At 38.5% G+C, this 13,445-nt stretch overlaps 1 protein-coding gene across 1 annotated transcript in view; it reads left to right on the top strand.

Annotated features, from left to right (window-relative positions):
* Positions 1-13,445, top strand: part of obscna (obscurin, cytoskeletal calmodulin and titin-interacting RhoGEF a) — an 82,724-nt gene that overhangs the window by 37,720 nt on the left and 31,559 nt on the right. The window contains exons 28-40 of the mRNA XM_049486018.1: positions 250-516; positions 1,882-2,148; positions 2,648-2,914; positions 3,170-3,436; positions 4,099-6,825; positions 8,101-8,158; positions 8,276-8,400; positions 9,363-9,472; positions 9,569-9,769; positions 9,857-9,951; positions 11,418-11,591; positions 12,242-12,401; positions 12,514-12,621. Coding sequence (XP_049341975.1) covers positions 250-516; positions 1,882-2,148; positions 2,648-2,914; positions 3,170-3,436; positions 4,099-6,825; positions 8,101-8,158; positions 8,276-8,400; positions 9,363-9,472; positions 9,569-9,769; positions 9,857-9,951; positions 11,418-11,591; positions 12,242-12,401; positions 12,514-12,621 — 4,826 coding nt within the window. The remainder of the gene's footprint in view (positions 1-249; positions 517-1,881; positions 2,149-2,647; positions 2,915-3,169; positions 3,437-4,098; positions 6,826-8,100; positions 8,159-8,275; positions 8,401-9,362; positions 9,473-9,568; positions 9,770-9,856; positions 9,952-11,417; positions 11,592-12,241; positions 12,402-12,513; positions 12,622-13,445) is intronic.

The following is a 13,445-nucleotide window of genomic DNA, read 5'->3' as shown; positions in this document are numbered from 1 at the left end:
AGAGAGTGCACAGTTGTAGCGCAGAAAAACGGACCAAAGAGAAGCGGAGAAGGTGCGCTGAAAGTAATCAGGAAAATGTATTATTTAAAGTGGTATATTTCATTATTTGTTTTAATACAGAGTCTTTGGCCCGTGACTTTAAATATATTTCTCCTTCTGGCCCCCAACAAAAAAAGTTTGGACACCCCTGATTTAGAGGTATACTCATATAATTACACATGCTGAGAGTTATTGATGTTACCATTTCAGAACAGCCCCTTTTCTTCCGTGTGGAGCTGGAAAGTCTGGAAGCAGTGGAGGGTGAGGATGCCCTGCTGTGCTGTGAGCTCTCTAAACCTGCTTCTGCAGTGCAGTGGAAGAAGGGCACAGTGCTGTTGAGGAATGGAGAGAAGTATGAAATGAAGCAGAACAGCTGCCAGTTCCAGCTTAAAATCCATAATCTGACAAATCAAGACAGTGGCTCATATAAATGCTGTGCAAGTGGTGTTGTGACTACAGGATGCCTGGAAGTGAGAGGTATGTACAGTAGAGAACTGTCAAAGCCACCGGGATTGTATGGTGGTGACGGTATAGGCTACAGTGTAGGGTATGCTGTTAAGCATAGGAAGCGCAAAGGCTAGGTTTTAATTGGCATTTAGAAACCAGTGGGTGTCCTAATGAGTGGGTTGGGTAATTGGCTGTGTAAATTGGGGAGAAAATGGGAAAAAATTAGAAATAAAATAAATTTAAAAAAATATTTTTTTTGTTCAGAAAAGTTGGTACCACTTTAAGATAAGACTACCTTTATAAAGGGTTTATAAATGGTTTACAATTATTTTCTTAATGGTTAATAATTAGGTTATAGTTAGGATGCTTTAAAAATCATTAATAATCAGTTATAACACATACATACAGTCGAAAGGGCAACAATGACCTGCTGTTTGCCAAGTAGTGAACTATATTACACAGCTATCTATATTGTTGCCTTTTCTATGTTTGTGTTATAACTGATTAATAAGGGAATTTACAACCTAATTAGTAAAAACCATTAATAAACTAATTGTAAACCATTTATAAACCCTTTATAAAGGTAGTCTTATTTTAAAGTGGTACCAACTTTTCTGAACAAAAAATATTTTTTTTATATAATTTTATTTCCAATTTTTTCCCCATTTTCTCCCCAATTTACACAGCCAATTACCCAACCCACTCATTAGGACACCCACTGGTTTCTAAAGGCCTATTTATACCTAGCCTTTGCGTTCCCTATGCTTAACAGCATACCATAAACTGTAGCCTATACCATAACCGCCCTGGAAATGTATCTAGACGTCACATGGCGCTAACAGCAGCAGCCGTGATAGATAGATAGATAGATAGATAGATAGATAGATAGATAGATAGATAGATAGATAGATAGATAGATAGATAGATAGATAGATAGATAGATAGATAGATAGATAGATAGATAGATAGATAGATAGATAGATACTTTATTTATCCCAAAGGAAATTTAGGCAATTTAGGAAATTGGTCCACAGAGCCCTGTGTTCTCACCCACAAATTCCCACCTTTGCAGTTTAAACTGCAATGATCAGTGATAACACATATGTACAGTAGAAAGGGCAACAATGACCTGCTGTTTGCCAGGTAGTGAACTATATAACACAGCCCTCTATGTTGTTGCCCTTTCTAAGTTTGTGTTATAACTGATTAATAAGGATTTTTAGGGCATTTACAACCTAATTATTAGTAACCATTAATAAACTAATTGTAAACCATTTATAAACCCTTTATAAAGGTAGTCCTATTTTAAAGTGGTACCGAAACGTTTAATATATTATGTCATTTTTTTATAACAAAGAAATAAAATTACAACATTACTCTCTTGACCCTCCATAGAGCAGCCAGTGTTCTTCAGTGTGGAGCTTCAGAGTGTGGAAGCAGAGGAAAGTGAAGCTGCTTTGCTGTGCTGTGAGCTCTCCAAACCTGGAGTTTCAGTGCAGTGGAAGAAAGGTGCAGTAATCCTGAGATCTGGGAGTAAATATGAGATGGATCAGGATGGCTGTGAGGTACAGCTTAAAATCCACAATTTATCAAAACAGGACAGCGGTATATACACATGCTGTGCTGGCAGGCTCGAAACTGCTGTGTCCCTGGATGTTAAAGGTATGTAGAAGTTTGGTTCTCACAGCGTATTTTAAACACTGTGGATGTTGAAGTCCAGCTGCATTAAATTAATTTCTGAAAGGTTATAGGCCTTATAGGCCTTATAATCCGCTGTGACTTATGTATGAATTCTGCTATCCAAGTTTTAAAGCCAAGTTTCTCCATCACCAAAGCTGGAGCAGTATTGGCATTAGCCACTAACTGCATCGCTAGCTCTTTACCCTGTTAAAACAAGCTGCGTGGGACGAAAAACTAGCTGATAGTGCCCTGACTTACTGGAACTCAGGGTTCAGAGTTCCACAGTGTAGCGTTGTTGGGCAGCTTTTTAATAGCGCAAACAGTTAATCTTTTTACTTAGACACTTCCACAGACTTCCCCATTAGATGGGAAACATGGCGCCTATCCTTGTTCCTTACTAGTGTCACCTAAAATTCGCCTTTTATTTCAGTTCTTATGGTGCGAAAATAAAGTAAATAACATCATTTTCTGTCTTGTCCAGAAAAACCTCTGATCTTCTATAAGGAGCTCAAAAACCAGGAAGCTCTGGAGGGTGAGGATGCTTTGCTGTGCTGTGAAATCTCTAAGCCTGGAGCTCCAGTGCAGTGGAAGAAAGGGACGGTGCTTCTGAAGGCTGGAGATAAATATGAAATGAAACAAGATGGAAACAAGCTGGAGCTTAAAATCCATGATCTTAAGAGTCAAGACACTGGTTCCTACAAGTGCTGTGCTGGTAGTGCAGTGACCACAGCGTCTGTTGTAGTTAAAGGTAGGGGTTGGTTGTTATCACATTATGTACACGATATGTACAGTATATGTTTAAGTGACTCTATGCTGAAAATCCAGGTTAAGTATTAAATGGTCTAAGATGACGCAACTGCAACCTACTAAGATGCAACCTACTAAACAGTAGATGCAACAAAACTTCGGTCTTAAAATGCAGGACTTGAAAAGTGGGACCCCATGTTGGCTTTTAATTGGTTTACTTAAACTGAGATACTGAATTTTTGACCTTCTCTTTCAGAACGACCTTTGTTTTTCTGCAAGGAGCTTGAAAGTCAAGAAGGAAAGGAAGGTGAAACTGTTGTGATCTCCTGTGAACTTTCCAAGCCCACTGTTGCAATACAGTGGAAAAAGGGAGCAGTGTTGCTAAAAAATGGAACTAAGTATGAGATTAAGCAGAGCAACTGTGAGCTACAACTTAAAATCCATAACTTAAAGACTCAGGACAGTGGCTCCTACAGGTGCTGTGCTGGGAACATAGAGACAACAGGAACGGTTCTTGTAAAAGGTATGTTTTATCTTATTAAGCCTTCTTTTTGTGTTGTTTCTAGAATTGTCATAAGCCCTATTTATGGATGTGTGGGTTAAAGTAATTATTACTGTAGTTTTTTTAGTCATTTTAATCAATTTTTTTATTGAGTGTATGCTCTTATATAATTTTTTTGCCAAAAAGTTTGTACCATCTGCAAAAATGAGCCATAAAAATAACCTTGGGTTCTGTTTATCTCATGTGCATCAAAATGTGAGTAAATATTCTGTTAAACACTGTGGAAGTTGGGGCTCCTAGTGGTCCAGTGATATAAAGCCCTATGCCAATATGATGGGGAGTTCTCTGGTTCGAATCCCAGTCATGCAGCTTGGCATCAGCTGTCAGAGCCCTGAGGTAGCAAAATTGGCTGTTCATTTTCTTACTAAAGTGTAATTGTTACAGTAAAATTGTTATCATATTGTTCACCATTATATTATTTTGATGTGACAGTAGTGCATAAATCGAATAGCTACTCCCATCTCAGTCATTAATGCTGAGATTTCTTATCCTGTGTAAATTTTACGGTTGTCCTAGAGTAAAGTTACATTGCTCCACCTCCCCATGTCAAATGAATCCAACCCAAATTGGGCTTTAGTCAACAGAATCTGTTCAGGATAACTCTTCCAAATAATGCCTTTCAGGGTTTCCGAACAAACCTGAGCACATCCCTGATGTACCACCACGTGCTAAGGGTAAGGCTATCCAAGAAGTTCCTGTTCTTGATGGAGAAAGCAATGTTCCTAAAGAGAAAAGGCCAGCCATTATTCAGATACCTGTGGACTCTGTCGTTGGGCAAATGAAGGATGACCATCTAGATCATAGTGTGAAGAGGACAGAGGAGCAAAACGTTCAGAGTAAACCATTATTAAAACCAAAGAAGAAGGAGGAAGACAAGCCAAAGATGACGGTAAACACCACAAAGCCTACTTTCTTGGAGGAAATGTCTAAGATTCCTTCTTCTGCAGACCACATTTCCACAAAACTAGTAACGAGTAACAAACAGCAAGAGATTCCAGCTGAAGAAACCCAAGAAAAGACTTTACAGAAAGGTCAGATTCAAGACCTGAAAACAACAGAAGATAAGCATAAGATGAAATCTGAAAGTACACCTCAAGCACCACCTCGCTCTAGAAGAAGATCAAGCCAGTCAAGTGTTGATCTCCAAGGACAAGACAGTATACTTGAACCAAAGAAACAGTTCATTGTCAAGAAGCCATCTGTGGAAACAGCATTAGATGGTGAACAACTGAATCTAAAACAGAAGACAAGAGAAGAGAAAGATGACATAATGGAAGTGGTATCAAAGCAAAAAGTAAACAAGGCTGTTGTTTCTAATGAAAAACATTTAGAAAACAAAAATATAAGATCCACCAGTGAAGCTAAGGAGAACCTGCCTAAGGAGAAGCATGTTGTGGAGAAAGTGGCAAGTGATAAAGTTATAGACCAGAGAAGTAAGAAGCAACATCTAACTGCAGAGAAAGCCTCTGAAATGTCAATTAAACAGGCAGAGACCAGAGAGGCATCTTTGGAAACAATTTTACAACTGAGTGAACAACTGGAAGAACCTTCTCAAAGACAAAAAGCAATGGACAAGAACACAGTTGTATATGTTGGGAAACATCCAGAATCCAAAAAGGTTCTACCCTCCAGTGAGCCTAAGGATATTTTAGATGTCCAGATAAGCAAGAAGCAAGAACTTATTGCAGAGAAACCCTCAAAAATGTCAATTGAACAAGAAGTGTCCAAAGAGGCATCTATGCCAACGACTTACCCAGACAATTTGCAGAGTGAACAACTGAATGAACCCTCGCAAAAACAAAAAGTGTTGGGTAAGAAACCAGTTGGACATACTGAGAAACACCAAGAACCCAAGAAAGTTCCATCCTCTAGTGAGCCAGAGGTGAATCTGCCAAAGCAGGATGTGGAGAAGGCAGCAAGTTATAATGTTGTAGAGCAGAGAGGTAAGATGCAACAATTAATTGCAAAGAAACCCTCAAAAATGTCAACTGAACCGGAAGTGTCCAAAGAGGCGTCTATGCTAACGACTTACCCAGACAATTTACAGAGTGAACAACTGAATGAACCCTCCCAAAAACAAAAAAAATTGGGTACTAAACAAGTTGGACATGCTGGAAAACATCAAGAAACCAAGAAAGTTCCATCCTCTAGTGAGCCGGAGGGGAATCTGCCAAAGCAGGATGTGGAGAAAGCAAAAAGCAATAATGTTGTAGAGCAGAAAGATAAGATGCAACATCTAATCACTGGGAAATCCATTGATATGTCAAGCGAGCCCTCTCTGGAAACGACTTGTGCAGACAATTTGCAGAGCAAACAACTGGAAGAACCTTTGCAAAGGCAAAAAGTCGTAGACAAGACACCAGATGTGTATGCTGGAAAACATCCAGAACCTAAAAGAGAGGTACCACTCTCCAGTGAGCCTGAGGGGAATCTGCCAAAGTATGTTGTTGAGAAAGAAAAAAGTGGGAACATTGTAGACCAGAGATCTGGAACTTCAGAGGGAGCATCAGACAAGAAAATTGAACACGCCCTTTATCAGGAGGCTAAGCAACATGAACAGAAGGTACCACAGACAGTTCATAAAGAGATAACCAGGAATGAAGCTCCTAAAATAGAAATGAATCAATCGATAACTCAACCTCAAACAAGAATAGCAATTGAAACCAGTGTTGAAGGTGCAAGTGTGGATCAAAGTATTGAAGACCAAAGGACTAGGAAAGAGATTGACCCAGCAAAAGCACTTCTAGAGTCAGCAAATGTCGCTATCCAAACTCTGGACACCCTGAACCAACAACAAGCTCAGGATACCTCTGGTATAGAAATAAGTGCTGAGGATGAATCGGAGATGTTAGAGGCAGCCATAAAGATCCAAGCTGTCTTCAAGGGTTTCAAAGCTCGGAAGGACATGCGCCCTGTCTTCAAAGAGGTCTTCAAGAACCAGACTGTGGAGTCAAGTGGCACAGCTCGTCTGGAGTGTGTTGTTGATGGTAAGGCCAGCATTGTGCGCTGGCTGAAGGATGGAGTTGATCTGAAGTCAGGAAAACGGCACAAGATCAGCCATAGCGAGGATGGCAGGTGCATTTTGATCATTTCCAGTGTAACTCCTAAAGATGCAGGAGTTTATACCTGTGAAATAGGCAATAAGTTTGGGACAATTAGCTACAATGGGAATGTGACTGTGGGTCATCCCAAGAAGCCTATAGTGCAAACTCCACAGAGACCAGAACACAAAGCTGAACAGACTTCTAAAACTGAAGAGGAGTCACTGAGGCATGCCTATGACCTGCCTGGAGAGGACGCCTACAGCAAGATAGAAGAGAAAAGGAAAAGTCTTATTTCGGTCAGCTCTGGTAGGTATCTGAAATTAAACTGGAACAGGAAATGTACAGTACCAGTCATATCAAGGTTTGGACGGACCTTATCATTCAAAGTTTTATTTTTTTCCTAAAACCGGAAGTCATCCAGACTATGATTGAACAAATAAGGAATCATGTAGTAACTTAAAAGTATTAAACAAACCAAAAAACTCTGTGAAGAATTTAGATGTACTCTTTATCTGAGGTGTTGTTAACTTGTGGTTTCTGAGGCTGGTGACTATAATGAACTTATCCTGTGCAACAGAGAACCGTCCTGATGAGTGCCAGTTTCATCATAACGTTTTTGATGGTCTATTTTTCGAATCGAATGACCTTCATTCCTTAAAGTACTTTTTTGCGTTACTTAGTTGAGTAGTTCTTACCATAATATGGATTCGAACATTACTCAAATAGAGCTATTCACTGTATACCTGTAACTCTACCTCTTCACAACTTTACAACTGATGCTCTCAAACACTTTATCAATTCATTTATTAATTAAAATATTTAACTCTTGATGAGGTCAGCACAGCTCATAAAACTGACTGAGAAAATCCAGCCAGGATATTCGAAAATGTCATCTAAGCAAGAGGTGCTACTTTAAAGAATCTAAAATATAAAATATATTCTGGTTTAACACTTTTTTAATTAGTAAATAATTCTATATATTTTTTCTTCATAGTTTGGATGACTTTAATATTAAATCTACACTGCAGAACATTTTAACATAATGAAAAAATACTGGATTTAGGGTGTCTTAACTTTTGACTGGTACTGAACATTTTACCAAAAATAGTAAAGTGTATGTACACAATTCATTAGTTAAAAATCATGAGGTAACACCTTGAAAACACACACGTGTATAACTTGTGAGGTGATATCTTGTGAGTGGGTGCCAGATGGCTGGAGTGTTTCATTTCTGTTCAAGTTCTCCTAGCATTTAACATTTAGGCATTTACTCCACAGTGTCACAATGTTTGGACGGGGAATATGCCATAAAAGGCTTTGCCACCCACACACAACAGTGCAGTGGGTGGTAATGATGGCAAAAGTCATGGGATAGGATACTTGTTCCTGTACTACAATATGTGGCATGTCACTATATGACACTGCATACAACAACCGTTTGTATTCAACCCTATATCACCCCACCTGATCTAACTAATTACTACTGATATTTTAAAATGGCTGAATATTTTAAGGTGTAAGATTTCGGCAGGAGTATATACTGTATATACTATTTGTACTAATTTGACCTTTTTTTATTAGTGTCCTGTGCATCAGATTATGAGACCGCCCCAGATGCAGAGACAGGCTACCTTTCCAGGTAAGATTTAAGCAATTATATTTATCTTGCAGCAACAGTTTACTTCTTTTGTCTTGATAAAAGGTATGTATCTAATGGAATATGATGACGATGCAATTGTCCTATACACTTTTACAGAGAAAACAAAGTTGCCAAAACACAAGTCAGTTCTCCCAAAGTTCCTCAGGTTTCCCAAAGTTCAGAAGAACAAGTGCCTGTCAGTCCTGAACCACGAAAGGCGATTGTACAGTTGGCAGTTAAAGGTAAGCATATTTAGTGTGTGGGTGTTAAAGCTGAATTATATCATGCTTTTCATTTTTACATTCATTAAAGCATGATTTTGATTGGGATGAATAATGCCCAGATGTGGTTTAATGCCCATTTATTACCATATAATTTCATCTCAGAATGAAAAATAATAATTTTCCAATGATGGCTTACAATAGCTGATAGCGTAGTTTAGCCTAGCGTAGCCTAACCTTAATTTCAACACATTGGAAGCAAATTGCATTTATTTTTGTTATTATTCATTAGTCTATCTTAAGATAATGTTGCTGTTGTCTCATTGTCGTCAGAGCGCCTTATAATCTGCTGCGCCTTATGTATGAATTTTACCAGTCAGGTTATAAGGAGCAGTAAAGCCACTCCACTGAAGTGTAGTGTTATAAACAGTTTTAGTTTCTGCAGCACCGAGACTGGAGCAGCACTAGCCGCTAACCGTGCTAAGCTCTTTTGCCGTTCAGAAGTGAGTACCTTTGGTCTGTAGCTTGCTGCTAGCGCCTGCTACCACTGCTGGAGCAGCATTAGCATTACCCGCTAACCACGCTTGCTATCTCCCCGTTCAGAGGTGAGTATATCAGACTGTAGTCCGCATGTTTACTGTGTAAAAACAAGCTACGTTGGACAAACCGCTAGCTAATATCATCCTTGTTTACCAAAACACTCTGTTCCTCTGTTCCTTAGTGTAGCGCTATCAGGCGACATCTGAAAATGGTGGAAATCTGGGAATCTAAGCTTACTGTAAATAAACTGAAGTGCTTTACTCACCCAAATAAACAGTTTTCAGGAGATAAATCTGTGTAGATTAACATCCAGCGTTTGTTTGCCTTATAGTGTAAAAAAAAACAGTACATATACTTGGTTTAAACTACAAAGAAAAAAGTTGATTGGGACAACTTGTACTTAATGGTTTTCTCAGTTGAGTAAAAATATATATTTTCAACAGGCAGTGACTCAAAAAGCAGAACACCATCCCCCAAATACTCTCCTACCTACAAGTCCTCCACCAACATAGAGTCTCTCTCAGAGTCAGACGAAGATGAAGACAGAGCAGAGGTAATAATGTACTCAGTATTTCGTGTGATATCTTATTTGTCTTATTTATCACATTTATTTATTAAAAATGATTATTCATTATGCTTTATTCTTCAGACGTTTGATATCTACGTGGCCAAAGCGGACTGCCACCCCACCGGCGGTAACAAAGAAACCTTTCTCCTCAAGGAAGGCCGGTTTGTGGAGGTCCTTGATTCTGTACACCCAGTTAAATGGCTTGTCCGTACTAAACCGACCAAAACCACGCCATCCCGCCAAGGATGGATATCTCCAGCATACCTGGAGAAGAAGACGAAGGTTAGCATTGTTGTCAGTGAGAAATTAAAATGCTTTCTTATTTAATATTAAATCCTCTAACTGATACTTTGAATGGTTCTCTTCAAGGAACTGTTTTCACTGGCTCAAGAACATGAGGCAAAGGATGTTTCTAGTAAAGGAAGAAAAACACCCCCGAAGGATGAATATAGAGTGACATTAAGGTGAGTTAGAACATACATATATACCAGAAAGAAGGTCTTAAATAGCACTGTACACTTTTTACTTTATGTATCAAATATTAAGGTGCTTTTACACCAAGTGTGTGTTTTAATATGGATGCAATTTTAATTTTCTAGTGTTTTTTGGTGAACAGATTTGTAAACTCTTCTACTCTGATAACTGCAGTTTTTTTCTGTTTCTCTGTTCTCTGTCCACTTTTACTCTCTTTTATTTCCTCCTCCACATGAGTTCTCATTAGCGAGGGAAGCTATAGATAGATCTTTAGTGATGGGAGGTATAGATATTTGTTCTGTGGAACATAAACAGATTTGGACACTTCAAGACAACCTTGTAGAAAAGCCTTCATAAAATGTTTGTTAAGAATTTAGACTTTCTGCACCAAACCAACACATATTTTCTTTACTTTCCTCATTGTTCCTCACTGTTAATCAGAGTATACATACAGGCGTATCTTAAAAAAAATTAATATCATTGAAAAGTGACTTTATTTCAGTAATTCAGTTCAAAATGTGAAACGTAGATATTATATAGATGTATTAAACACACAGAGTGATCTATTTTAAGTGTTTATTTCTTTTATTGTTGATGATTATGAATGATTACAGCCAATGAAAACCCCAAAATCAGTGTCTCAGAAAATTTGAATATTATATAAGACCAATTGTTACTTTTGGCAGTGTGGGCAGTGTGCCATGTCCTGCTGGAAAATGAAATCTGCACCTCCATAAAAGTTATCAGCAGAGGGAAGAAGCATGAAGCACTGCACTGACTTTAGACTTGATAATAAAACACAGTGGATCAACATCAGCAGATGACATGTTTCTCCAAACCATCACTGATTGGTGGAAACTTCACACTAGACCTCAAGCAGTTTGGACTGTGTGTCTCTCCACTCTTCCTCCAGACTCTGCTCCCTTGATTTACAAATGAAATGTAAAATTTACTGATGATCAGTGATGGTTTGGAGAGACATGCTGATAATCTGCTGGTGTTGATCCACTGTGTTTTATTATCAAGTCTAAAGTCAGCGCAATGTTTAATGCTTCCCTCTGCTGACAACCTTTATGGAGATGCAGATTTCATTTTCCAGCAGGACTTGGCACACTGCCCACACTGCCAAAAGTACCAATTAGTCTTATATAATATTCTAATTTTCTGAGATACTGTCTTTTCAATGATATTCTAATTGTTTTGTTCTGCTCTAGGTTTTATTCTTATTATTTGGTCTACTATCATGATTATAGAGCTCTGATTGGTCAGACTGATTTAACTTACCAAACAATGCAGGACATAGAGCAGGTTCTAGTTAAAAATGTGTTCTGTCTTGCAGTCTGTCATTTTCTGACTTAGTGTGAGAACATCATCAATATATGTTTGTTCTATTCATGCATTGTTTTCTTCATGTAAACAGATGTAAAATCTGTCCGTTTCTCTTTCATTTTTCCAGTCAGTTGATCAAAGGTCTTCTTGATGGAGAGAACGAGTTTGTGAGAGAGATGAACTTCTTTGTGGAGCATCATTTACACTACATAGAGACCAGCTCCCAGGTGCCATCCACTCTTCTCAGCCAGAAAGAGTACATATTCCGCAACATTAAGGACATGGCAAGCTTTCACGAATGGTAAGATTCTTTAGAAATGCACTAAATATCCAATATTGTCCAGTTATTTGTGGACATCCCATTGGATTAATTGATTTTTTTTTTTTTTATCAACTTTAAGTTGGTGTCCCATTGTTGAGATGTGCAAGCATTGCCAACTATGGCTGGGTAACTTGTCAACACAGTCAATGTCATAAATTAGGAACCTTGGCCACCATATGAACAATTGGCACCATGCCTAATGCTAATGCTATAAACATTGCTTTGAGAATTTGATTGCATTCAGATACAAGAGTATCAGTAAGGTCAGGTAGTTGGATGATCATTACTCCAACCCATTGAGCTGTGGAGCAGTGAAAGACCTGTATTCTTCAGAATGATGGCGCTCCATCCAACAGTTTTTGTTGGTATGAGTTATACCAACAGAGGGATAACCAATGCTCCAGAATCTGTTGGATATTCTGTCTTCTCTAGACATTAGAGACAGTTACTCCATCAAAAAACAGTATAAACTCTTGTTAATAGCGTCAAATTCAGAAGAAACAATAAATGAGCAGGTGTCCCAATACTTTTATCCATATACTCTATAATTTTATTTTAACTGTTCATCAAAAACATCATTCAAAATACACAAAATTGAGAATCTCTGTTGGTTTATTTTTATTTTTCAGCTGTATTTTGCCAAAACTAGGCCAGTGCACAACAGACGATGACGTGGCCCAGTGCTTTGTGCATTACGCTCCAGACTTTGAGATGTATCTTCAGTATTTTTTAGGCCAGTCACAAGCTGAGGCCTGTGTGTCTGATAAAAACACACAGCATTTCTTTAAAGTAAGTATGATTTGTTATAAATTCCAGCACAAATTATATATCCAATAATAATATATAGAAGGACATTAATACAGTGTGCTGTAAACTTTACCATCCAAATGTTTTGGTCCAGCAATACGCCAACACTGCATTTGCACGCCTGGATACTCAGATCTTCAGTGTCGGAACGTACTTGCAGAGACCACTGGAGAGGATTCAGACCTACAGGACTGTCCTTAAGGTGATGTAATGAACTTTTATCACACTCTCAGCTCTGCCTGCGATATGCAGTCTCTGGACTCCAATAACCAGAATGCACCACACACTGACATCACTTCCATTCACGATCACACGACACTGCATTTGGCAGTACCTGGAAGCCAATCACCGGAATATTTAATTCACCTGTTCACACCCATATCACTCATATCATCCTCACTACACACACTACTTTTTGTTGACACTTTTTTGTTGACTATGCTTATTGAAAAAATAAATAAAGCTTCAAAATAATCATTTAAAGTTTTAACTCAATATACAGGGGTTGGACAATGAAACTGAAACACCAGGTTTTAGACCACAATAATGTATTGTCCCGACGGACAGTTCTGGTGGAAACAGGAGAGTTGAGGTGCACATTGAATTCTGCAGTGATTTATGCAGCCGTGGTTTTATGTTTTTTGGATACAATCCGGGCTAGCACCCGAACATCCCTTTCAGACAGCTTCCTCTTGCAGCGTCCACAGTTAATCCCGTTGGATGTGGTTCGTCCTTCTTGGTAGTATGCTGACATTACCCTGGATACAGTGGCTCTTGATACATCACAATGAATTACCATGAAACCTCCTACACTAAAATGACAGGTGTTTCAGTTTCATTGTCCAATCCCTGTAGATTTAAATATATTATATATTAAAGAGGAACCGCAGCAGCTACACACCCTCCATCTCAGAGATCTCCCTCGTCTGATGGGAGTACGGCAGCAGCAGAGGGACACAGCCTTCTGAACCTATTTTACAAAAATATAAATAACTTTTTTTACATGTTTTTAACCCCTTAATTTAA

The sequence above is a fragment of the Astyanax mexicanus genome, chromosome 12 (assembly GCF_023375975.1).
Source record: "Astyanax mexicanus isolate ESR-SI-001 chromosome 12, AstMex3_surface, whole genome shotgun sequence".
NCBI lineage: Eukaryota > Metazoa > Chordata > Actinopteri > Characiformes > Acestrorhamphidae > Astyanax > Astyanax mexicanus.
This window is presented reverse-complemented; position numbering and strand designations above follow the sequence as displayed.